General features: G+C 50.8%; 12 protein-coding genes across 12 annotated transcripts; 4 read left to right on the top strand and 8 right to left on the bottom strand.

Annotated features, from left to right (window-relative positions):
• Positions 1–10: 10 nt before the first annotated feature.
• Positions 11–2,618, bottom strand: ASPVEDRAFT_163887 (alpha-L-arabinofuranosidase A). Its single transcript, XM_040808622.1, has 9 exons — positions 2,315–2,618; positions 2,234–2,249; positions 1,664–2,159; positions 1,526–1,609; positions 1,403–1,479; positions 1,321–1,353; positions 1,138–1,277; positions 582–1,088; positions 11–503 (listed from the first exon to the last, which is right to left on the bottom strand). The coding sequence occupies exons 1-9, from the start codon at positions 2,474–2,476 to the stop codon at positions 108–110; spliced, it is 1,911 nt and encodes a 636-aa protein (XP_040665516.1). The 5' UTR covers positions 2,477–2,618; the 3' UTR covers positions 11–107.
• Positions 2,619–3,364: 746 nt separating this feature from the next.
• ASPVEDRAFT_39128 (uncharacterized protein) lies at positions 3,365–3,931 on the top strand. The gene is made up of 3 exons (XM_040811848.1): positions 3,365–3,539; positions 3,607–3,627; positions 3,690–3,931. Exons 1-3 carry the CDS (start codon positions 3,408–3,410, stop codon positions 3,720–3,722), a joined length of 186 nt encoding a protein of 61 aa, XP_040665517.1. The 5' UTR covers positions 3,365–3,407; the 3' UTR covers positions 3,723–3,931.
• A 715-nt stretch (positions 3,932–4,646) lies between these two features.
• Positions 4,647–5,535, bottom strand: ASPVEDRAFT_128640 (pectate lyase; the record flags this gene model as incomplete). The annotated part of the gene is made up of 3 exons (XM_040806566.1): positions 4,647–4,712; positions 4,769–5,109; positions 5,166–5,535. 3 exons carry the CDS (start codon positions 5,533–5,535, stop codon positions 4,647–4,649), a joined length of 777 nt encoding a protein of 258 aa, XP_040665518.1.
• A 2,401-nt stretch (positions 5,536–7,936) lies between these two features.
• Positions 7,937–8,788, bottom strand: ASPVEDRAFT_126403 (uncharacterized protein; the record flags this gene model as incomplete). The annotated part of the gene is made up of 1 exon (XM_040806367.1): positions 7,937–8,788. One exon carries the CDS (start codon positions 8,786–8,788, stop codon positions 7,937–7,939), a length of 852 nt encoding a protein of 283 aa, XP_040665519.1.
• A 1,082-nt stretch (positions 8,789–9,870) lies between these two features.
• ASPVEDRAFT_26536 (uncharacterized protein) lies at positions 9,871–11,529 on the bottom strand (the record flags this gene model as incomplete). Its single annotated transcript, XM_040809922.1, has 3 exons — positions 9,871–10,329; positions 10,387–10,810; positions 10,859–11,529. The coding sequence occupies 3 exons, from the start codon at positions 11,527–11,529 to the stop codon at positions 9,871–9,873; spliced, it is 1,554 nt and encodes a 517-aa protein (XP_040665520.1).
• A 662-nt stretch (positions 11,530–12,191) lies between these two features.
• ASPVEDRAFT_39132 (uncharacterized protein) lies at positions 12,192–12,650 on the top strand. The gene has a single exon (XM_040811849.1). It carries the CDS (start codon positions 12,208–12,210, stop codon positions 12,547–12,549), a length of 342 nt encoding a protein of 113 aa, XP_040665521.1. The 5' UTR covers positions 12,192–12,207; the 3' UTR covers positions 12,550–12,650.
• Positions 12,651–13,196: 546 nt separating this feature from the next.
• ASPVEDRAFT_524633 (putative pectate lyase) lies at positions 13,197–14,834 on the bottom strand. Its single transcript, XM_040814642.1, has 5 exons — positions 14,415–14,834; positions 14,170–14,351; positions 13,930–14,113; positions 13,824–13,883; positions 13,197–13,767 (listed from the first exon to the last, which is right to left on the bottom strand). The coding sequence occupies exons 1-5, from the start codon at positions 14,705–14,707 to the stop codon at positions 13,305–13,307; spliced, it is 1,182 nt and encodes a 393-aa protein (XP_040665522.1). The 5' UTR covers positions 14,708–14,834; the 3' UTR covers positions 13,197–13,304.
• Positions 14,835–14,961: 127 nt separating this feature from the next.
• On the bottom strand, positions 14,962–16,245 carry ASPVEDRAFT_81350 (isopenicillin N synthase family dioxygenase; the record flags this gene model as incomplete). Its single annotated transcript, XM_040817023.1, has 3 exons — positions 14,962–15,711; positions 15,771–15,839; positions 15,892–16,245. The coding sequence occupies 3 exons, from the start codon at positions 16,243–16,245 to the stop codon at positions 14,962–14,964; spliced, it is 1,173 nt and encodes a 390-aa protein (XP_040665523.1).
• Positions 16,246–16,617: 372 nt separating this feature from the next.
• ASPVEDRAFT_26539 (uncharacterized protein) lies at positions 16,618–17,105 on the bottom strand (the record flags this gene model as incomplete). The annotated part of the gene is made up of 2 exons (XM_040809923.1): positions 16,618–16,697; positions 16,754–17,105. 2 exons carry the CDS (start codon positions 17,103–17,105, stop codon positions 16,618–16,620), a joined length of 432 nt encoding a protein of 143 aa, XP_040665524.1.
• Positions 17,106–18,725: 1,620 nt separating this feature from the next.
• On the top strand, positions 18,726–19,097 carry ASPVEDRAFT_81353 (uncharacterized protein; the record flags this gene model as incomplete). Its single annotated transcript, XM_040817024.1, has 3 exons — positions 18,726–18,846; positions 18,901–19,015; positions 19,073–19,097. The coding sequence occupies 3 exons, from the start codon at positions 18,726–18,728 to the stop codon at positions 19,095–19,097; spliced, it is 261 nt and encodes an 86-aa protein (XP_040665525.1).
• Positions 19,098–20,897: 1,800 nt separating this feature from the next.
• On the bottom strand, positions 20,898–22,029 carry ASPVEDRAFT_26540 (arabinan endo-1,5-alpha-L-arabinosidase; the record flags this gene model as incomplete). The annotated part of the gene is made up of 4 exons (XM_040809924.1): positions 20,898–21,033; positions 21,080–21,165; positions 21,220–21,693; positions 21,763–22,029. 4 exons carry the CDS (start codon positions 22,027–22,029, stop codon positions 20,898–20,900), a joined length of 963 nt encoding a protein of 320 aa, XP_040665526.1.
• An 819-nt stretch (positions 22,030–22,848) lies between these two features.
• On the top strand, positions 22,849–24,328 carry ASPVEDRAFT_39138 (glycoside hydrolase family 43 protein). Its single transcript, XM_040811850.1, has 4 exons — positions 22,849–23,290; positions 23,348–23,415; positions 23,469–23,898; positions 23,959–24,328. The coding sequence occupies exons 1-4, from the start codon at positions 22,992–22,994 to the stop codon at positions 24,143–24,145; spliced, it is 984 nt and encodes a 327-aa protein (XP_040665527.1). The 5' UTR covers positions 22,849–22,991; the 3' UTR covers positions 24,146–24,328.
• Position 24,329: the final 1 nt, after the last annotated feature.

Genomic DNA, 24,329 nt, shown 5'->3' on the forward strand with positions numbered 1-24,329 from the left:
GTATTTTCAGCGTTCGTTACTTTGTTAGAGTTATACATTGCCAAGTAGATACATAATGCGTCTATATGTTCAGATATCATCTAATGCGCGAGCCGTAACGGAACAAGCTAAGAAACAACCAAAACCGCCACCCCATACGGCGGCATATGCACCGTAAACCCAGCACTCCCATTCTTAATCTCATCCACCGTCGGCGTCACAACAATATCATGCGGCTGGTTACTCGCATTCTCCTCCCCCGCGAGCATCTCCAGCGACCCCGTCTCATTCTTCGCGCCGGGAACTTGCACATTCACCGTGTGGTTCTCCGGGTTATAGTTGGCGAGCTTGATCTGGTAGTGCGTGTCATTGCTCGAGGCAACCCAGTAGATAGGCCCGAAGCCGGAGTCAGATTCGACCGGGTGGATTTTCGTTCCGTGGTTTGTTGCGAACATCTTTTGCACGTAGTATGAGGTTGAGAGGGTGAGGGAGTCGGGGTTTGAGTCGAAGCCGAACAGGGTTGGCTATATCGTCAGTTCTATTATGCCTTCCTGTGTACATCCGAGAAGAGAGATATCAAAGTGAAGGAAGGAGGTACATACCGACCACTGCATATACCCAAAATGCTGCAGCAAGGGCGCATAAGCGGCCATCAGAACAGCATCGCTATTCCTCTCCATGCCAATCATATGCACCGCCTCACTACAACTGCCCTTGACAAACGCCCAGAACAACCCATCGGGGTCCGAGTGATTCCTACACCCAAACTCCCCCACAATCACGGGCTGGTCGCGCGGCTGGTTATCCCAGTAATTGAACATATCCACCAGGACGTCCGGCGTGCGGTAGTAGTGGAAGTCGTACATGACATCGGGCAGCGGTTCCTCGGGGAGACAGTTGGGGTTCATATTATCCACGATTAAGGTGAGATTGGGGTAGGCGTCGTGGATTGTGTTGTAGATCTGGATCAGTCGGTCTGGGTAGGTGGCGCAGCCACCGGTGTAGTCGTCCTCGTTGCCGATTTCGATATACTGTACGGGCCAGGGCTCCTCGCGGCCGTTTTCGGCGCGGAGGGAGCCGTAGGTGCTGTTGGTTGGGCCGAGGAGGTACTATAGCTTCGTTAGACTGTTGGATAAGAATCGGTAGGGTATGGTGTACCTCGAGCTCGTCTAGGATGTCGTCTAGATACGGGTGCAAGTCGTCTCCTGAAAGGATCTCATCGTAGGACTTCCCGTCCCAGACGGTGAGCACTGGGGTCATGCCCATGTCTTCGCACCACCAGAGGTATTCGTCCAGGCCTGCGATGTTAGCCCCAGTCTTGTGAGAGGGAGGTTGACTTACCAAGGGCGTCCGTGTTTGGATAGTGCCAGGGGGCTGTTATGTCAGATAGGCGCTTCGATCACTTCGATACGCATGAACTCACTGTCTCGTCCTGGTCGATTGACCACTGGCCCGATTGTCTCATTCCACTTCCAGCGGCTGTCAACATCGATTCCCTCTCTGTCCAGATTAGCGTTGCATCATATACCTGGGATGGAGATCCTACATGTTATTCCCCCCAGGGAAGCGCAGAAACTTCGGGTTAAGGTCGTAGATGGGCTGTATGATATCCGCTCTCAAGCCATTCGCCCTGAACAATTAGCCCCAATACAAACACCCAGACACCATTCAAGAGGGGAGCCACCTATCATTCCAAGTCGGCGGAAACAGCTGCACAAGGCCAAATCGCAGAATATGGCCCTTGGCCTTCTCCGCATCAACCAGTAGCTGCCACTCGTTATCACCCGTCGGTGACGCATCCGCCTCAAAGGTAGCATGGTACTCCTCAAACTCCTGCCTCGACTTCTCCACCGTGACATTATGGCTCGCGTAGACGGTCCCATCCTCGGAATTGACCAGCCGCAGCATCACCGTCCCATCGTACTCGCCCTTCATCCAGAATGTGCTTGAGTAAGTCGCGTCGAGCACCGGCACACCCTTGTACCCCGTATTTGCGAATCCGACGAAGCCGGTCGCGTCGCTGCGCACGGACAGCGCGAGAGTCGATGTGATCGCGTCGCTGAGGGGGGTGTTCGACTCGGAAATGTGCGCATTGCCAATGGCCTTGTAGCCTGTCAATCCGGTGTCGGAGCCCTGGAAGCCGTTGTTCTGCAGGAGATTGCCGTGGATTCCGCCATCGCCTGGGTATTATCAGTTAGAATCGATCATCTAGGTAGTTCGCACGGTCGGCGTCAGCGTTGGTGTCGCGACGAACCTGAATGATCCATTTCCTGCAAATGTTAGCGATGTCTAAACCTCCTGGGGAGATATCCCTGTGGTGCAAATTCCGCAATACCTCAAACATAATCCCCCACAGATGCGGGCTCGACTGGTTCCCCCCATCAGGCAGGACAGTCAGATTGACGGGCGTGGTTATACGCTCGACGATCTCCTCTCCAGCCTGGCGGGTAATCGTGGCCAGAGTGTGTAGAATCTGCGTCCATGCCTCTGTCTTCATGGTGGCAGTCGCAGACTCGCAGTTGTCTGAATCGTCGCCAGGAAGAGGCCAAGGAGAAAGATCTGAGACAAGCAGCGACAGCTCCAGCGACAGCGACGATCAGGGACTCATTTCATTTCCCGGACCATTGGGCCAACTGATTAGCTGATAGCCCCCACGCGTCGTCGTCAACAGTCACGACACGGGGAATGTGACATCACGAAAGCCCAATAATGTGAGATCGGGCCCTGGAGTGATGTCAGCGACACAGGGACCAGCGAGAGTAACAGGTTCGAGCTTAGGAACGGTTCACACGTCCGGACTGGTTACATTGATGACTGGTTCAGTGGCGGGATGGACCAAAGACGGCGGCACTGATCCCCACACTGCATTCCGCATCGCAGCTGGGCAATTAGGGCTTCACTTCCACCCTTCACAGCTTAATTTGACACCGACAGCCCCTTGATTGCTGTGGCCCACGAACACGAGGCTCCAGTTCCCCAGATTCGCCATTCACCTGCAGAATTCGTATTCCCGCTTGGCATGAGGATCGACCGGCGGAGGATCCGACTCCCTCAGCTGCAAACTATAGGCGTGCAATGGAGGAAAAGCCTGGCTGAGACATTCCCAGACATGGAGTCTGCATGAAGCAGCGGTTTACCCTCTCAATTGGACTGCCTCTGGCGCAGCCGGCTGGGTGATATCATAGCATTCTTGGTCGCTGGGCACCTCGTATAGCTCATTGAATCAGCACCAACAACCAGATTCCAATAGACCACGGTCGCAAACACGAGATCCGTCTTCATCTTGTCTCACGCCGTCTCGGCGCTCGTAATATTGATCTCAAAGAGTTGTGTGGGTTGGGTATAAATAGTCCCAACTGTTTCCCCAGATCCCACCATTCCATCACAACAACTCACTTCAAAGTTAATCCCAGCCTCAATTTGCCAAAATGCATCTTTCTACCGTTTTCGCAATTGCCACCGCTGCCTTTGCCAGCTTTGCTGTCGCTGCTCCTGCAGAGCCCGGCGAGCAATGTCTTTTGATCTGCTGGGCTGAGGAGCACGCGTGCGAGGCTCCTTCGGTATGTATCCACGTCCATCCTCTTTATACATTAGTTGTTCTGTGGTATACTAACAGTCTGCGTATAGTACCCAAAGAACCAAAATGGAGTGAGTATATCCTATCCCTCAATAATGAGAAATCTTGTTTGTATACTGACTGACTCTTGCAGTGCTGGACTTGCTGTACTCCGGTATCCTCTTAGGCTCGACGCAGTCTGCCATTTCCTTAGAGGACGAAAGGTTTAAGCAAGAGAGAGTATGGCGTCTATTTACTTCATATGAAGGATTGGGTTTTGTTAGTTGGAAAATATCACACTCATTATGTAGTCAAAGTCTGGAAACATCTCCAAGCCCATTTGCAATGACACATGTATTCCACTGCGAATAATCAAGTAAGCTCAAGCAAGGCCGCTGTCTCTCGAATACGCCTGCTGACCTTTAAATCATAATAACTGCTTATTGCGGATTCCTCCAGTTAACTTGCAAAAGAAGACCCACTAGCCCTTGAGTCGTATTTAGGCTTTAGTTCTATGGCCACTGCGCTGATCTAGAAGGAGTAGATAAGGACATTATCGTTTCTGTTTCTGGGAGGGACAATAATATTGGTCTGTTTTTTTTCTTTTGGACTTTCTGGTTCTATTGTCAACCTTGCTACTGGTTCAATATCATGATTACTTAGGGTACCCTCCGATATCTTCTGGGAGGAATGCGGGGGCGGACCGCAAGTTTATACTTACATTCATACACCTAGACCTAGTGAAGGAGAGCACAGATCACAGTATGCTCTTCTTCAAGCGGACCCCCAGACTCATACTGAAATGCTCACTGGTTACACCACTGTTCGTTCGACACGCAGCTGCTTGGCCACGAATTGCCGCCGCAAAAGAGGCAAAGCTTTATCTTTCGAGTTGGCGACATACAAACAAAGTTGAAAGAGGATATCAGTACTACTGGATATTTCGCCGCTCTTCGACAGACTGTGATCTACTTAGCTACTCCAGGATTCTTTCTATCTCCTTTAGGGCTACAGCAAGCATAACTCGAGCATCAAAAGGTCCATTGTCTACCTAGCAAGGCTAGCCTAGTTCGCCGCACGCAGCCACAGTAAATTGTCCAACACTCAGAATCTAGCAAGCGGGGAGAGGGTCAGAGTACTGGCAAGCATCGCTAGCACCGGTGCTGATCTCCTCGGGCTGTATTCGCTCGTTAGCAAAAGGAACTACCCTTATTAGGGATCGGTCATGCTTACCTCAGAGCCATCGGTAACACCCTCGTACTCGGTGCAGATAGTCTCGGTGTCGGAAACGCAGGTGTCGCTCTTGATGGTCGCAGTGTCACCCATGTTGCTGTTGATTCCGACAAGAGTGCTGGTTCCGCCAACAGCGGTGACGCCCTCGATGGTGACGTGACGCTCGTACATCTCGTCGCAGTTTCCGCAGGAGCGGTACAGCTTGCCGAAGTCATACACGGTGAAGCCGGAGATGCTGACAGTGCCGCCACCGTTGTGCTGGATGACCTTGTCCTCGGCACCCTGGGCACCACCGCCGGTAACAGTGAAGGGACCGTCACCAGTCTTGAGGGAGAGAGCGTCTGTAGATAGCATTAGGCTGGTTTAATCATATATTCAAGAGACTTGGGTGACATACCCTCGCAGACAGCCTCCCACCAGACGTTCTCGATGGTGCAGGAGCCCTGGCAGTGAACACCCTCGATCTGGTCAGCGCCAATGATGGCGTTCTTCAGGGTACCACCATCCTCAACAGAGAAGACAGCGTCAGAGTCGCCACCCTCACCCTCGGAGCAGCTAACGCCGCGGCCGAAGGTCTTCATGCCACCATCGTAGGTCTGGTTGCCGGAGATGACGTAGGGCTCGTCAAAGGTCTCGCTCCCCTGGGATGCAGGGAGGGGGAAGGAGTCGGCGCGCCTGTTGAGTTTGGTGAGGCGCGAGGGACGGAAGGCGGGCGTGGCCAGCACGCTGGTCGCCATGGACAGAGCCAAAAGCTGCTTGATATACATATTGTACAGTAGTAGTAATAAGGACCGGTGGAAAGAATGAAGCGGAAACGAAGGAATGTGATTATGCCGATGATACCAGATCAACGACTTATTGGTGTTTTTTTGGTTTGGATGCTCAGATCAAGCCCAACAATCGACGGCGTCGAAGAGTCTTTTATACCCTCATCCTCGCGGCGTCAACGCATGCCTAGCTGGGACTATCTTATCTTGGCAGGTTTCGAAGTATTTCTCCGAATTAATCCCGTTGAAACTGATCAGCAGTGAAATCCAGCAGGCCACGAGTCGTACTTCTTGGCCTGATTCGTGCACTTGCGAGCCCAACTGTCAAACTGTCACACAGCTCCCCTGCAAGGGCTTGGCCGGCGCCCCGGGAAAAGCTTGGAAGAGCCCAGGACCCTCAGAGGAGTCTCACTGTCAGACGCCACTAGTTCTTGGCAGGGTCAACCTTAGTTTGCGATGGTCGTTTTCGTCTCCGTTTCGGGATATACCACCGAGGGGGTGCTGGGGTTGTTGTCTGATACTGCTGCCGCATGAGGGAAAACGCCGAGGGATGGATCCTGGCGACTCCAGACTCGTCTCTCGTTTGGACTTGTCCAGTGTCAGCTGTTGGCGCTGTCTCGCGGAAAATTTTGTACAGATCATCGCGATCATCGCTATTCACATTTACTATGGGCTATCTATTCTAGATTCGACACGGTGAGTCGTTCTACCATATCAAATCAGTAAAACAATAAACTCCAACAGTTTTACGGGCGCAAACTGTAGAACGAGGACCCTCACGAGGCGGATGGACCGGTTGTGGGCACTCCATCGTGGCTGTGCAGCTAGGGTCTTGTCAGGAGTATATTGGCCTGTTCCTGTTGGCGGTTAACTCAATCAACCTCAAACAAGGAGCCTCCAAAGCAGCAAATAACATCCCGGCATGTTGCTATCGTCCCCATACTGGTCCAGAACTGAGTCCATCCAACTCCATGCTGAGTGCTCGGTTATCGCACTGACTCGTCACCCCCAACGTCGCCAGGCCAAACCCTAAGTTTAATTCCGAGCGGCGCCATGGCCTTTACCTGAGACTGCCTCCTCAGATATCGGCGCCCTCCCAGTTCTTCTTGTTGTCTGGGGTCTGGAATTCCGATACGAAGTATAGTACTCGTATCTCGCATACGAACTTTACGAGGTGATCTCTCACACTGCTATCGATAATGATACCGGCATCCGTGGAGGCCGGTCCAAATGAACGGAGAATCTTCAGGCTTCCGGTCTCCATCGCCCTCTAACCGCACTATTTCAGCCTGGATCCCAGCAGTACGTACTGTGGTCCGGGCCTCCGGGATTCCAGGCCTCGCAGTCGTCGCCTCCCCGGCTCCATCTGGATGATTCATGTCCGTCGTCACCAAACAATTCTTTTACGCTTTGCGGTAAAAGATACGCATTCACTTCGGATCTTTCGGTCTTTCTCTCGGGATGTATATTAAACGCGGGTTGTGGGCCGATATCTAGTGCTAAGAGTAGTTGGCTGACGAGAACAGACATCACTGCATTCACCATGTAGTAAGTGCATTTGTATGAACAAACCTTTTTACCAGTATCATACCCTGCGTCTATCCCTCTGACAATATCATACACAGTACTGTTATGTAGCTGAGATACGGTATGGACAAGTACCATGCCGTTGTCCGTGCATCTGAATGGGCCAGGTGCGGTATTCTCTCCGATTCGAGGCATTAATTTGGACTCGTCGTGTCTCCAGTAGAGTAAGCCAGCCGCTGCTGATCATCCATCTATATCTCGCGTCGAGAAGACCGACGATCTCTGTTAGCTTGCAGGCATCTGACCTTGTTTTCTGCTGGCTGCTGGAACCTCCAGCCTCGTCACGGTGAGAATCATCTCAAAATTTTCTTAGCTGACATCCAGACTATTATGACCCTCCTACATATGCGACCTGGTACAGGTGCGATCTCTAAATCCCGTACAACTTAACAAGGGGCCCGAATCGTCGGACTATAACGTGGCCGGGAAAGTTTACTTGTGGTGCTCTGTGCAGGATCAAATCTAAGATTTCCAGGGCCCATCCAGCTGGTGACATCTTCGAAGCCGGCAGGACGAGTCCAGATGGTGGAAATATATAACCCGTCTGTACTAAGATACCAAGCATCTATTTTGGTAACCTCAGTGTCGCTCAATCACAGTTTCAGATCTCTTGGGGCAACGTCATATATCCCAACAATCCAAGTCACGTTGAGTTATCTGCCTTTCAACAATCATATTAATCTTTTTGTAACTCGGCAGACATAACACTAATGTAGTGTTGACCCTGACTCTCAACCAATGCAGCTTTCAATGGAGCGTGGTAGTCGAGTCAATGGTCTCTGGAGACTTATTTCCGCATTTCCAAAATCATCATCTATTTTACATCCGCATACTTGTCTAGCGCGTCATACAAACGCCCAAAAGTACCCCCATGCCACCCCTTAACCGCCTCCCACTCACTGGCAGGCAGAGTCGCGCGCGACATATGCAACCACCCACCAACAATCAAATCCGCATAGGTAGCCCGGCTACCCAGAATAAAAGGCCCACTGGTGTCCTTCGTGAATAGCTGAGCAAGCTCACCCAGCATAGCACGGAACGAGTCTATAATACTCTGCCGCGCCTCGCCCTTGACCTCAAAGTCGTCCCAAGACGATACGCCAGCGCGCTTCACAAACACGGCCTTGCTTTCTTCGGCACTGTCCGGGGGGAAGGGCATAGTATAAGCCATGATCCCGACGTGGGCAGTGAAGGCCGCATCAACGTGCATGTTGAAGTGGGAGTACTCCGCATACTCATCACCCTTATGCCTATCCTCCGACAGAGGAACAAGCAGCGGAAGATCCTGGTTAACGGTATAATCCAATTTCTGAGGTGGAAAAAGATCTCCCGCCCCTGATCCTGGATACTTCTTCTGCAGATAGATAGCAATATCCAAAGAATCCCCAATCTTGTCGCCCGTGTTAGGATCAACAAGGATCGGAAGGGTATAGTAGTCGCTGCCGTCCGCGAACCTGCGACACGGCGGTATGCCAAGCTCGTCGCGGCGCACTTTTGGGATCTCCGGCAGAGGAATCCATTTGGTGGAATGCGGGATCGCTTTGAAGTTCAGTGCTAACCGGCCCTTCCATGGGTTAACAGCGCAGCAGCTGGATGGGTCGCGCATGGCGACGTCGTAGTAGTCCATGGGCTTCATAGTCTCGGATGATCCCGGGTTGTTTGCCATTGCCGGTTCTGACGGATGAGCGATTGCGTGATGAAGGATTGCTTATTCGACGTAATATTATCTGAGATGGGTGTTTCTTGGTGGCATGCCATCACGTGGTACTTTAAAATGACTAAGCGGTTTTCTCGTCTTTCCTAAAAGGGACATCCGTTCAACTGTAGTCACGGTATTAATATACAACCTGCAAAGGGCTCTTAGAGCTTCATTCAGGCCTCCATATTAACAGTATGTATAGAATAATTTTCATGCGATATGCGAAATAAAACGGTGATCTAATCAATAAGAAGAATTGAAGATGTTGACGCCTACTGCAGTCAAACTATACCCAGCCTATGGAATTCGAAGGCACGTGCTATGAAAGATATGGTAGGTCGCTCCTTCCAGTTTATCCCATACTTAGTATTATGCCTTCCTCGTTCTATATTCTACATATCATAACGAGTAGGGCAGGCGCGAGGTGCGGCTGTTCCTTCCAAATCAGGAGGCCGCGCCTTCCTCATTCTGTAATTTACATGCTTCAACGAATTGAGCAGGCGCGAGGCGTTTCCCGGGTTTCTGCCGGTTGTCCCTTCCCCATTCTCTGATCTCGAGGTTCTGTCAATAGGGCAGGTACGACTCTGCAGGAATTTGGTCGTTGCTTCCCGGATTATTTCCGCCTATGGGGTCTAGATGGTTCAGGATAGGTATTGCCCCAACTTAGTAGATAGGTTCAATTTGACTTCAGGTTCGCCCTGGTGACTAGTACTAGGTATAGGATACACACTCTGACTGTCTGACCATAGTCAGAACAAATATTTTATGTTTTCAGTAATGTCAATGTTGCTGAGAACTATCAACAAATAATATGTGCTCGTACTTAATAATTAGGTAAATGGTATAGACAAAAACACGAAATAACAGGGTATAGATAACTGGTACCACTCGAAAAGCCAAAGCTCGCGAGGGAGTAGAAGTAAAAAGAAGTTCGGCGAAGTGAAGATATCAGTAAAAGAAAATGTCTCGATAGAGGGTACGATCGGCTTGGATTGTAGTATAAAGAGAGTTTGGTTTGGTTCAGTTGAAAGAAAGACGATGTTTTCGGTTTATGCAGCCTGTGAGGGACCTCCGTACTGGACGGGCGCGGGTGCCGGTGCCTGTGCTGGTACAGGACCAGAAACAGCTACATACTGTTGTTGGGCATACTGTTGCTGGGGAGGCGGGGTCGGAACTGGAGACACGGGTTGTTGATACGGGCTCACAGGCTGGGCCATAGGAGGGGCAGGCTGAGGATATTGGTTCGCGGGCTGCTGGGGCTGGGAGGCAACAGGTGCAGCCTGCGAAGAGTCATCGGCTGGAACCTGGGCGCCAGCAATCACAAGCGCGCTGACAAAGGCGGCGGCGTAGAAAAAGCGCTTGAGGAAGACTTGAGCGTCCTCGGACTTTTCGTAGTACTCTGCCTTGCGGTCTTTCTTGCCATATTCCAGGTCCGCGAACCCGCCCATGAGGACAAGGGTTAGAATTAGAGTCGACAAAATGAGGGCTGGGATGCTGATGAAAAGTAGCTGCGAAGTGTTTTTAGCATAGTCCTTTCAAAATGGAGAAGTTCCGTGTAGACTTACTCCCTTGCGAATGTTGGCGCGGCGGAACAGAGCAAGAGCCATATTCGCGGTGGCCAGAAGAGCAGCAAGAAATAGGAAGACGTAGTAGGTCATGGTGACACCCCTGGTGGATTTGATAAAGTCCGCCTTGGGAACCTCGAAGTCTTTGTACATGGCAGTTTGGATTTTAGAAAAGCAGGCGAGGCTAACGAGAAGGAAAATGCCGCACAATGCCAACCAGGCGCCATGTCCGAACAGCGTAATGGTCTTAAATGTTCCGCTACCCTGCAGCTTCAAGCAAATGGGGAGCAGGATCAGCACAATGAGTAGGTATATCGAGAGATTATCGAACCACTTGACGGCGGTAAGTGCTTGTTGGTATTTGTCGGTTCGCATCATGACGCATTGGGAGAGGATAAGGGTAATCATGTCAATGAGGATATATCTGGTGCTTGGTTAGCGACATCTATTGAGTAGACCATGGGGCACGTACAGAATGGCAAAGAAAAGGGAGATCGGGAACAGGAACCATTTTCCAATGGCCGAGCCCTTTTGCTTGCTCTTGAGCAAGCGGAACCCCGCGACGCCGGCAAGGGCAAGAAAAAGAACAAGGAAGATTACGTCAAAGGCAAGGTCAACCTTCGGTGCGTTCTGCTTGAAGGCAGCATCAGAAACGCAGGTCTTGGATGTCTTCTGGTTGGACAAATCGGAGCCACCATATGCACCATAGGCGCCATAGCCGCTAGGTAGGCCGCCTCCAGAGCTTCCCGTGCCAGAGCCACCAAGGGAAGGGTCTCCGTTAGTGGGGAGATCATCCCAGTCAAAGTCGGACGACGTGATGTCCGAAGAGTCGGAGCCCGAGGAGCCAGAGCCAGAGCCAGAGCCAGAGCCAGAGCCCGAAGAACTGGAGCTGTCGTCGTCGTCGTCGTCATCTAGGTAGTCATCATAACTACTTGAGGTCGCCGTAGGGTAGCTCTCCCCAGTCGAGGTGTAATAGTCCGAGTAGTCGTAGGTCTTTGTTGGATAGGGACCTGTGGTGGTAGAGTAGTCGTCGAGGTAGTCATCGAGATATTGATCATAGTCATCTAGATTGTAGTCATCTAGATCATAGCTGTCTAGATCATAGTCGTCCAGATAGTCGTCGTAGTAACTGCTGCTACTCATGATGGGTTACTGATCCTCGGAAAACAACTTAGAATAAGGAAAGTGAAGAGCAGAAAGGACCGATTGAAGAGACGGAAGAAGAGAGTGTGGTGGCTTCGAGCTCGCAGCCGTGGACGCCCATTTTGTATTTCCCCCAAAACATCGATGTTGGTGCCATGCAACAAGGGTCCCAGCCGAACTGGTAATCAACTGCGGCGATCTCTATGTATCCCTCGCTGTGGTTGGCTCAGAGCGACGAGAAATGCGGCTCCAGCACAGCAATACGAGGTTTATTTTAAGAGGAAATTTGACCAAGCCCAACGGAGCAATCATCGAGCAGCTCGGGCAGACTCTTCAGTCACTAGTGGCCCCAAGATCGTATTTAGTCTTTTCTTGTCAAAGAGACTCCAATGGCTCTTCCTCATTTTCAGAGGACCGGATGCCACCTCCCCCTTGAGACTTTGGCTGAGACCAGCAGCACGTTTTGCAGTGCTGACTTCGTGAGCCACAAACATGCAACGCTCCTGGTCATTTCTGCAAGCGCAATCCTGTATGAGGTTCCTCTATTCAGCTGAAGAACCTGCGTGAGGACTGCAGCTCATATCACGTCTTCTGCGGAGCCAAGCCCTTCCTCGTATTCCCAAATAGCACATCCTTCCAAACTCCACATTTGAAGATCGCAGCGAACACCTCGGAATCATGCCGTTGGTGTTGACTCTTTGCCTGACTCAGAATAGTCAGCCCTGTGTCAAACCAGTCAATTCTCTGGGTGTCTGTCGGTTCGCGGTTTCCCTTTGTCAAAGCTCATCACCAGACCCATGGTCGTGCACGCACCAGCCTCGTATCCGACAGGAAGATCGCCATGAGCGGGAAGTGATCATCTCGAGCAACCGTGTCGGTCGCGCGAGGAAGCGTGAACCCGTGGAACTTGTCTTGCTTTTCCGGACATGGACCTGTTCCTGCCTGTCTGCCTGCCAGGCAACGCTGTGGAGTCGCCAAATCTCGACCATTCTTGCCTCACGTCGAAGGAGACGGGAATAAACTCCGGTCAAAGAAAAAAGCCACCAATTTCTTGCTGATGAATGTTCATTTTCTGGTCGCTGAGTCCCTGACTGCTGGCGCAAGTGGGGTGTGCAACCTTGCTTTACGAGAAGATCAGCGCTCGCTCTATGTGACCCAAAACGGAAAAGGGGAAGAAAACATGCAGTGTCCAATCAAACCTTCCAGTGGAATCCTTCACAAAAGACAATCTTTGGGAATTCGCTGTCGAGTGTTGGCTTGTGGTTCGTCGGATGCATTGAAGACGTTGGAATACACCGGCAGCTCCAGATGAGCTCTGTTGTTGGGTGGATTACTGGATTGGCACATGTCAGATCTTTATCGGAGAATATCCCTCTGTATCTTTGATGTGGATGCTTCAACGGCTAGTTTGGATATGTTCAAGCCTTTAAGTCCTGTCCAATGGATGATTTGACTCGAAGGATTGGAGTTGGGCAGATTTTCTTTCCGGCAAACGTGGACAGCAGTCGGGGCCAACTGAAAGCGCCTCCTTGGCTTTCTCGTCCAGGCTTGTGTTACCATTTTTAGGATCGAAGGGAAAGGCAAGAAGCAATCCCATAAGTTCCTGTCGTTCAAGCACGCTTTTCAAGCAGAAACATTGATTTCGCCGGGCCAATCAGTTATATTTACAGTCACCCAGCACTGTCACCTCAGTATATACAATTGTCTCTGGCCCAACTTAAGACCTTAATATTGGACCAGCACACCATTAACATCGAACTTGAGCCAGGCGATACTCACACACTCCAATTTGTCGTCGCTCCAATCTCTTCTCCACTACTCGGCAAAAGGAAATCACTCCCCTCAATCGTTCCATCCGCGTTTCTCTCACCCTGCACCAACTCAGCATCAACACTGACAAAGCTCCCATCATCCCAATCCCCGTCTCCATCCCACGAATTCCCCTCCGAGACCTGCTCCTCGCTCAATGAGGTTGGCTTCTCGCCATTCGACGCAGCAATATTCCCACTAAGTGTAGCCACCGCGGTGCCGAACCTAAACCCGATAGCAGTGTTATTCCACGCCGTGTTCCGGCTCAGTTCAAAGTTTCCGGGCTGCGAGTTATCAGTGAACCCGTCGTGGCTGTTGCCGAAGGCGATGGAGTTTGTTATAACGTGGTTTGCGGGGCCAATGTCGGCATCGTCGCCGCCGCCCAACTTGAAGCCGTTGCCGTCGCCTTCGAAGGGGCTAAAGTCCCATCTATTTTATTGTTAGAGCACAAGTCCTAAGTATTGGATACTAGGGAGTTGGTTTACCGGTTGAAGCCGTTTCCGAAGGAAATTGTGTCTTCGATAGTCACTGCGGACTTGAATTCCCTGTTTCTGTTAATATAAAACCTTCAATTAGGTCCATGGACCATACCATAGATCCAAACCGTCGTCAACGTTATTCCAGAGCCGCGCGCCCCGGAGGACGTTACCCTCGCCGGATCCCTCTTTACAGGCAAACCCATCGGCACTTTCGCCGTTCTTGCGCGGGTCCCTGTTGCCGTACGAATCGAGATACAGGACGACATTATTCGCCGAAGCCCCCTCTAATTGGAAGCCTGCTATCAATTAGTATTCGTCCCTGCAGGCGAAAGGTTGGCTTGGCGTTGCATACCCGTCTCATAGTTGTCCCGTGTCACAATGCGTTCATAGTGGTTGTTTGATGCATCGCGCGCATAAACACCATACGGGCCATTGATCAGTTCTAGGTCATAGAACTCCCAGTACTCTGCATCCTGGATGTGAAGGATACCTCGGTCTTCGTTGTCGAGAGACCCATCTAGCTCAGCGGGAGTTCTGTATGTGTCGTTAGCTACCCAGAGGCGCACTCGTCGTGTATAATGGTTGATGAAACCCTACCCAGGCAGCTCTTCGCCATCAATGATAACCGCCTCTCTTTCATATGCCCGCAAGACAAACGGCGCGGACGACGTGCCGCTCTTCGAAATCTGGATATTTGTTGTCGGCGTATATGTCCCGGCGCGCAAATAGATTGTCGAACCGTTTGTCGCTTCGTCAACGGCTAGTTGGATGGACTGGAATGGTGCATCGATTGTGCCCGCGGCATCGTCCGAGCCGTCTGGCGAAACATAGAGGTCTGCTGCGAGAATTCCACGAAGGAAAGCCGCAATTACCCAGAGAGATCTACCCATGGTGGATTTGGGTTTGATTCGTGATAGCGGTGGTGGATCTTTGGTTTCGACTTTCGAATCGTTTCGGGGTGAGTCTGATACTTAAATACGTATGATGAGACGGAGCCCGCATGGGCTGCCATTGTTGGAAAATTAACCATGCAAACCCGGCATATTCGTGCTTAGCCAAGCCTGAAATTTAGAGTGGTGGTGGACACCAAGCGTTTCAAGTTTATTTCGGTCCCTTATATTTTATTAATCCTTTTGGTCCTCGCTCACTTCCGTGAAGAATCCGAAGTCGAACCGGGCTCCTTTTTTTCATACTCTCCGAGCGCTTGCTCCAAGAGCTCGGGGTACCATCTCCGGCCCACATCCTGGTGACTTATAATCCGGTGGATGAGCGTTCCTTCGCCCGTGCGACCGCTGAATATCTTATTAAAGGTGGCCTCGGCGTCCGACCATGCCTTTTCATCGCCTACAAGCTCCTTGATATGGGCGGGGAATTCCAAATTTATATCCTCAACCGATAGATCCAAGCTCATCCCCTGGAAAACAGGAATAGAGAACCGGGGCCCCAGCGGTGTACCATGAGCATCCACATAGTTCGATGGCGCAAGATTCACTCTATGTGTCGTCGCCGTACAAACACCCCCCGTGATCGCTTCCAAGGCACGTCCGATATTAACAACTAGCGAACCATCCATTGGTGGAGCAGAAATCCATTCTCCCGCCTTGTTCTGCACTTCAAGGCCGTGGTGGGGAGTTGCTTGTAGCAGAAATGTCAGGAACTCCGAATCTTTATGGGCCCCGACGCCCTGGGACTCGGCATCGCTGGGAGGCGTGGGGTACTTGATCAGTTTCATCTTCTGCTGGACCGGATTGTCGAAAAATTGTTTCAGTGCGGCTGGATGCAGGTCTAAGGCCTCCGCAATCAGGGTCTGGAAGTTGTCTGCTACTGGGCTTAATTCAGTGAGATACGCCTCAACAGAGTGGCGGAAGCCTGGGATTGCATTTTCGTCTGGCCACTAATTTTCCCATTAGATATATCATATCAAAGAGTCTCCGCCCGGGTTGAAATACATACCTGATTCGGGCCGCGAATATTCCTATATAGCGGCTCCTCCGGACCAGGTTCAGGCAGCTCCGTCGCAAACTACAAGGTCAAACCAGATTAGCTCCGTCAGTCCACCTATATAACTCCATACAGTAAGCACCAAAGAGGTAGTGAAGAAACGCACATCAAACTGTTCGCGATAATCCTGTTTCCTTGCCGTAATCTCGGCCCCGAGTCGCGAGTAGCCGAGGAAATGCCGGCTATTGACCATTTCGATCTCGAGTTTCTTCTCCAGCGGCAGATCAAACAGCGCCTCGCATTTTTGCTCGAGATCTTGTCTGATCGCTGACGCTATGGGCGCGTTCACAAGGTAAAAGAACCCCACATTGACCAGCGCGTTGCGGAGATCGGCGAGGAAGACGGGTTTCGTGTCCCGGGAGGAGGACTGGGAGTAGTCGAGGATGGGAATAGCTGTAAATGAACTGGACTCGGTGTTGACTGCCATACTGGGTGGATGTTTGTTGCAGGAATTTTGATCACTGGTGGGGGGGGGAAGCAGAGGGTGAAGTACGAGGAGCTTGGGTGACTGTGGGAGATCAGGCGGAATTGCGCCATTTCAGTTCTGAAAAGGAAGATCGCGAACAACCCCAGATTTTATTTCACTTGTCTTAGTGACATGCAAAGAAATGGATTTTGTTTCTCAAATCTAAATACAGTCTATTTGAAGAAGAAAAAAATTAGGAGATTATATGCAGTATGCAGTATGTACCGTGCCTTGGAAAAGCCATAGCAAAATACGAATCAGGTATCAAAAAGCTCAAAAATGATCTTGCAATATATAGCAACCCCAACAACATTGTTGAAATCATGTTTCAACCTAGACGGCGGCGACAATCATCATAGCACCGGCACCGACACCCATGAGGATGTTGGAAGGAGACATGGCAGAAGCGGCACCTTGAGTTTCGTCAGTTAGCTCATTCTTTCTCAACAGGAGACGGGGGACAACATACCAGTGTCAGGGCAAGAGGATTGAAATTCGGATACGGCGTCAGTAAGCTTGCTAGGGTCCTCAAAGTTCTTGAGTTTTTCCGCGTCTTCCTTGCCACACCTAGTACCCTGCTCCTTCATGCACGACGTGAGAGTGTTCGTGGCATCTTCGTCGGTGGATGTCATCACTTGGTCGATGCTTTGGCAAACACAGTCGTTATCAGTGAGAGAGTCACATCCAGTAATAGTTTTGGCGTAATCCGTCCAGCAGCTTAGCACACATTGGGGAATAACATCGCCAAGGTAGTCTTCAGCAGTCTTGTCGGCGGCCATCGCAGACGTGGCGAGGAGGGCGAGAGGGATCAGGAAACGCATTTTGATGGTAGTTGGGTTGGTTGGCGAAGAAAACTGAGAGAGGATAGATACACAGAGATGTTGAGAGACTGAGTTGAATTGGATAAGTGGACGGGGTGAACTGGGGCTCTTTATATAGGGAAAAGGTGAGGTCTTTTCAGAGATTCATTTCCAGGCTGAGCAGACCGGAACAAATCAGCCTGTGGGGTTCAATGGGACCCTCTCTGGAGTGGCAGTGGTGTCTCCAAGTCCAGCTAAGGAAATTGCTGTGCAAATCACCAGCAAAGACCCGCGCTATCCTTCAAGATCCCCCATGGATGCCCAGAAATGGCCCCTGGTCGTCACCCTAAAATTCTGGGTGTTGAGACTAGCGCCAGGGGAGTTTGGGGGCTGATTCGACCCGCTTCACGGGTTTATACACGCCCCTGCAGACTGCAGAGACACTACGCTTGTGAAGCAGGATATACTTCGTTCGCCAACCAATTCGGTGTCTGTGAAAACAGGCCTTTGTCGAAGGTTTGTCTCAGAGAAAGTCAATTGGGAGCATAAGAGGCACGAGGTCCTCGTCCAGGGACGGACGGGCCTGACACATGGACCGGGCTGAAACCGCCTCTGTTAAAAATTGAGACTAAAGTAGCGGTCCCCTAAGGACTCATCGGTATGGGAAGGATCTCAGGAACCACCTATGAGAAACGGTCCTGGATGATCTGTTCATCAGAGTCTGATTATCCAGAGGGCGCAGTAATCAACATGTCGGTTGGCAGTCACCGCTAGATTCCATTATGTTGTTGAGTATTCTCCACCTGAGAGCCCTGTGAGGTGTGAACTGTCCGCAGTTCCACATCCTCATAAAAATTAACGAGGAAATGCAACAATAGTAAGCCATTATTATTGCAATCTGTGAAGCAACAACTGTCAGCCACTGTGAAGCGCCAACACAGCCATACCTCAGCCGCATCTCCGGGACATCGCCGGGCCACCACGGTCGCAGACTCTAGCTCCGCACAGCCCATTCACGCTCTCCAGATTTCTCCCTGTTCAACAATCAACACTCTTTGCCTTGGACATTTCCTCGTGTTGATCGATGCTAGATGGCTTCTCCCAGATTATCCATGATTTTCTGATAGGGTTGTTTAGCGCTGACGAGCTCGGGCGCTCGTGTTGCCAACACTATTTAGACGACGATTTCGCGGTCGCGCCAGACCGTCAGCGCTGAACAACCCTATCAGGCACAGGTCGTGCAGACGGCAAAGTATTATCGAACTGCACTGATGGTTCCAGAGAGTCACTACTGGCTGTGCCTGAGTCAGTAACACTCCCACGAGGACATCGGGCTTTTGAGCGACACCAACCTTGGAACTTCAGTTGATCGACTTCCAGATCCGATGGATCTTGGAACCTTCTCCTGGTCGAACCAGGCAAACTGCGAAGACGAATTCGTGTTCGAGCGAATCATCAAGGCGTATGGAGAGTCGATGACGATGGTTGACATCATTGCTGAACTCAGTCTGTGGGTCAGAGCGTGGCGCGGATGACTAACCCGCCCAGCACAGCTCTATAAGAGTGGCCTCCTTGTCAGGAACAGGAACCCATCGAACAAAGCATTGTCAGTCTTATTGTTCAAGAGAAATTACCATCAAAATGGACAACATCGGAAAGCTCGGCTCCAACCTTGCAGACAAAGTCAAGGGGGGCAACACTGGCGGCGGCAGCGGCGGCGGCAGCGGCGGCGGCGGCGGCCAAACAGATTACCTTGACAAGGGTACTACAATAGACATTCGACTTTAAGCCTACAGTTTAGCTAACATGGTAACAGGTCTCAACCAAGTCGAGCAAAAATATGGTGGCGATTACTACGATGCCGAGAAGATGAAAGAACCCAACAAGAAGATCACCGACACGGTCAAGGACAAGTTCCACGACGCTACCGGGTACTTCTCCTGCTCGATGAGAAACTAAAATGAGCTTGGCTAACACTTCTCATGCAGCCACAACTTGCCCGGCACGAAATAATGTTCGAAGGTCGGGACATGCCATGTGATATGATGATATGTGATAGTCTGGAGCCACGGTGTTCCTGGATATATATTTGTTTACTTTATAATCATCGATACCTCCTCGAATTATGAATTATATCATAACCAACACTATTGCTTCCATGTAGCAAAGGTCCAATATCTAGTAGTCATCAGGGTAGCTGCGGTGTCCAGTGCATGTCTAGACTGCATCACTTGCGAGTCACGGGTGGTTTTTTTTGGGTGTTACTCTCACCGGCCGTTGTCGCTCAGGTCTTCTTCCACGCGTCTCACCAGTCGCCATCCTTCCGGCCGTCCAGATGTTAATCTCCTCGTGAGAAAGAACAAGCAATAATCGCTAATCAACATCCTGGATCAATTTAGGTTAAATCGCCAACAACCGACACGATGCCCTGTGTCCCAAATTCTCAGCTCGCCCCCAACGACATGCACGGCCTAATAATGGCTCCCTAGTCTCTCCCACTACGGAATCCAAATTGTCTACCCCTGGCTTCGTATATTCCATCAGTGTCAAAACTCAGCCGTGCCAAAACCTCGCAGCTTCGTTGGGGCGGTTCAGTTGGACGATCTAGAGGAAATATTGTACCCGAACGATCGAATGAAAAACCATCGATGACTTGATCACTGAGCGAACCAAAGGTCAAGTGTTCAACATTATACCTACCCTTCCCCGGCACAGGAGAGGATGCGACGATCCAAATTTACAGAGTAGCAGCCGAGTTATTCGAGGGACGAGATCACAGGATAGGACAGTACAGAAGAGGCAGGAGCAGGGTTGAAGCGGCCTTAGCTTCATTGAATCTCAATCGAACATGTCTCTCCAGACCGCATCGCGGGATTTGCTTGAATATCAGGATGGAACACCGACGGCTTGTAAGGCTCTAGCCATATGGCACCTGAGTCAGGGCGGCCCCAAATGTGGAGAGCGGGATGCATACGTCTGGTACTTGCACCGCCAGCTGCTGGCTTCAGGGGCACAAGCAAGGATTGTGAAATTCTGGAGGCTGAGAGATCTAAAAAAGTGTTGCTGCCGGGCTGAAATTGGACCAGGGTCTCGAATAGCCTAGTGGGTAAACCAGTGCATCGCATCCACCCTGTGGCGTACTCTCCACAGTAAGCCAGTGTCAATCACCTCAAGCCATGCCAACTCTGAACAAACTACAGACTCACACCCACCACACGGCGCAAATGGATATCATTGGGCTTTGCATGTTTTCCCGGTAATTAACCTTCGGGCTTGTCCAACAGTCCAACGGGTCATAATCAACCTCACCAGAGCTGGGCAAGAATCTACAACAACATCCAACGTTGCTTTCAGCTTCGCCTAACAATAACGGATACTCTATTTGTTGCAGCTAGGACAGCCCGTGATAATCAACTAGATGTCGGCCAGTCCAGGTTGAAGTATCATTTGGCTTGAGAGTGAAAACCCCGACAACTCAGCCCCTGAATGGCTATATTGGAGCAAGTTTGTCTGCCCTCCATATAGATAAATTAATGAAACCAATGGCAAGTTGATACGCTGGTAATAGATCCCGGCATTTGGTCAATCCCATGAATTCCGCCAGTCCAATTGAAGCCGATGTCGGAAAGCAGTACACCATAATTGAGTTACAGCTGCCAGGCTTATCCTCAAAATATCGTTTCTATAATCCAAGCTATTGATACCGAATTGGCATCAGAGTGAGCGCATTTCTCTCCCACAATCTCTTCACAACACAAATAGGAACCACACTCATCTCCTCCTTCATACGCACACTCGATTCAAGGTTAAGGCCTAGACGACGGGCCAACCACTCGAGAAATCGATGGCGTTCCATCCGAAGAGTTTCTGGCCATCAGCATAGCCAATGTCGGTGTCAACATAATGATAATATAAAACGGGGCCGAGAGTTGGGTCGGCGAAGACGCCCCTGTTCTTGTTAGTCATCCAACATATAAAGAGAAAGAAGAACATACTGTCCACCTGGTCCGTAAACATTATCGTGGCTTTCCAGGACAACCGTTCCCCCGCCCTCAGTGCAGGCAACTCCATCTGCATCAACCTGATTTTGTTAGCCTAGGTCGACAACGTTGCATATCAGAGTTGAAAGCCTTACAAAACCACCTGTGGCTGACGACGAGCGGCATGCCTTGATCTTATACTCTTCTCCAGCAGCTGGCATCGAAGTATCATACCCGCAGCATTTACCCACAGAAAAGAAGAGGTAGTAGTAATCGCCGTTCTTAAACAAGTATGCAGCTTCCATAGCGTGGTCGCCGGCCGGCTCGTATGCGATTTGGTAGGACGCGTCGGCAACAGCATCGGGGGAGTTCATGGGTGCTTGATAAAGGTCACTCCAGAACGACCCAAAGTTCATCAACAAGTTTCCACCGTCGTTGAACAGATTACCGTCAATTGCATTGTATGCCTTTGAGGAGTCGGACTGCACGCCCGTCGATCCATGGTCGGTCCACGTATTAAGGTCCATAGTGTCGGAGCTTGCGACGCCAATCGCAGAGTTCTGCGAGCCAAACGTCGAGACTGAATAGTATGCATAGTAAACGCCGTCTACGAGTTGGACATCCGGGGCCTATGGAGAAGACAACGTCAGAACACTATCGAACACTTAATATAGTATGATTGCTTGCAGATCACATACCCAGAGATCGGTGTTTCCCTCAAGATCGATCGACGAACCATCCGGCAAGACGGACCCGATCGCTGTCCAGGGACCCTCGATAGAGGAAGCAGAGGCATATGAGATTTTGTTTCCTGTTGAGAAACGGAAATACGTGCCATCTGACTCGCGCCTGATCAAAGCTGGGTCGTGGATGTTGCACGCACCCGAGCATGCCCCAGGGGAGCCATAGGCATAGGCCGTGCCCACAAGGAGGGACGTCGACGCTGCAAGAATCGGCAGATACATGATGAAAGCAAGACAAGATTTTTATTGCTCCGACGGGGCAGTCATCGCCATGTGATTCTTAAATCTGCTGCAGAGGACCGTCGGTTATATACACAGACTACCAGGTCCCCCACGGGTGCAACTATTTGTGGAAGATACGGACACACATCTCTCTCTTTTGTCTGGTCAAACCGTGAAATTTTGGATATATTAGAAAATGGATCCTCGCTCTACAACGAGAGCTACTCCGGTGGACCTAGTCCGATGCCTGACACCAAGACTGCCGCCGGGATTAATGGACGCTGTTTGAAGATGAGGCTGCTAGTAGCGCCACTGTTTGAGCCCTCTGATAGAGTATTTCACTGCGAAACCCTTGTGGCTGGACGCCCTGTTTATCCTGGGCATTGGACGTTTCAGGATTGTTATATTATTTCCACACGGACCGTAGCTAACGACGACTTCGCTGAAACGGGAACGGGAAGCGATAGAAGTATCATCGCCCAAACACCAAAAGCAAAATATCAATACCCTTATTTCATGATCTCATAACATCGAAGTGCAGGGGTATTCTGCAGCATCGACAGCCACTACGTCGATCGCGGAGGAAATGCGGGGGTAGAGCAAGGTCGATGATCATTGTCGTCGGTTAATACTCCCACCACTTAACCGAGCTTTACTAAACAGAGTCATATCCCGGAGAAACCCTAGCAGCGACTCGCTACTCCGCATGAATGAAGAAAATAGCGGCAATGAAGCATCTTGGCCAACCGGAGTCAAGCCTGCAGGATGGAGAACCGCACCGATGCGATCTCTCGCTTTTCCACCAATGGTACCTGATGGTGCCATTCGCATGAGAGAGCCTTGGGGCCTTGATGCGGTTGTATAAGAGTGCGATAGCTTTTGGACTCTGTTACTCCTTGACCTTTTAGATTAAGCACTGTCTGCAGGTAATCAAACAAGCCGAAGCCTGATCAATCACCAGGATGGCGTCCTCTCTCCGAAGCGTCCTCCGCTTCCTCCTAACAACCCTTCTACTCCTCGGCTCAACCAATGCCGCTACATTCTCCAACCCGCTCAAGGATCCTAACGGTAGCGACCCATACATGGTGTACGTGGATGGGTACTACTACCTAACAACGACAACCTGGACTGACGTCCAGATCACCCGGGCCACAACCCTAGAAGGTCTGAAGACCGGCGAAGTACAAGTTGTATGGAGCGATTCCGATGCCAGCCGATGCTGCAGTGTGTGGGCTCCGGAGTTCCACCTTATTGATGGAGTGTAAGTCTGGGCAGTAACCTTGCTTCATATGCAAATAATACTGACTCTATGTACAAGCTGGTACCTATACTACACTGCCGGTAGTTCCGATACACTCGACAACCAGCGTGTTCATGTCCTCGAGGGTATGTATCCAGTGTCCACTTCTCTATGGTCTGCAACTAACAATTACATACAGGCGGTGCTTCCCCTTGGGACACATACAGCTATCTGGGCCAGGTAACCCCAGAATGGGGCATCGACGGCACCGTGCTAACAGTCGACTCCCAAAACTATTTCATCTGGTCCTGCATGTCAGAAGACATCCAATGTAACTGCATCGCAACCCTCGACACCCCCTCCACGATCGGCGAGACTCATGTCCTTTCCCGGCCAGTCGAGGACTGGGAAACCGTCGAAGTGCCGGTAAACGAGGGCGCTGCGCCGCTCTACCACGACGGCAATATATGGGTAGCGTACTCGGCGTCGTACTGCTGGACAGCGAATTACTCACTTGCGCTCCTTGCGTATGACGGCTCTGGCGATCCTTTGGATAGTGCTTCTTGGACAAAGTCGGATGGTCCTGTCTTTGTTTCTGCAGATGGGAACTATGGGACTGGACATAATGGGTATGTTTCCTTGCGTATATCATATCTATCTCTTGACACAGTATTTCTAACCGAGCGTAGATTCTTCACCAGCCCCGATGGATCGGAGGTATGGAATGTCTACCACGCAACGGCCATTGCCGAAGGGGCTTGCGATGGGAATCGATACACGGCCGTCCAGGCAGTGAACTGGAACGAGGATGGGTCCCCGAATTTGGGCGTTGCGGTTGCTCTAGGTACAGAGTTGGATGGTCCATCCTGGGAGTAAGCTGGGCCAATTGTTATCCAGGCCTTGTTTGGTTCAGACCAAGCGAGCATATAGTAGTTTCAGTAATAGCGCTATTCCAATCGCTGCACATAACTTTCACAATGGAATTCTCATTCATGGCCACTTAAAAAGCCCAATAAAGTACAGGGTAGACTACGATGGTTAGGTTCCAAACTAATGCAGC

This window comes from Aspergillus versicolor (genome assembly GCF_001890125.1).
Source record: "Aspergillus versicolor CBS 583.65 unplaced genomic scaffold ASPVEscaffold_3, whole genome shotgun sequence".
NCBI lineage: Eukaryota > Fungi > Ascomycota > Eurotiomycetes > Eurotiales > Aspergillaceae > Aspergillus > Aspergillus versicolor.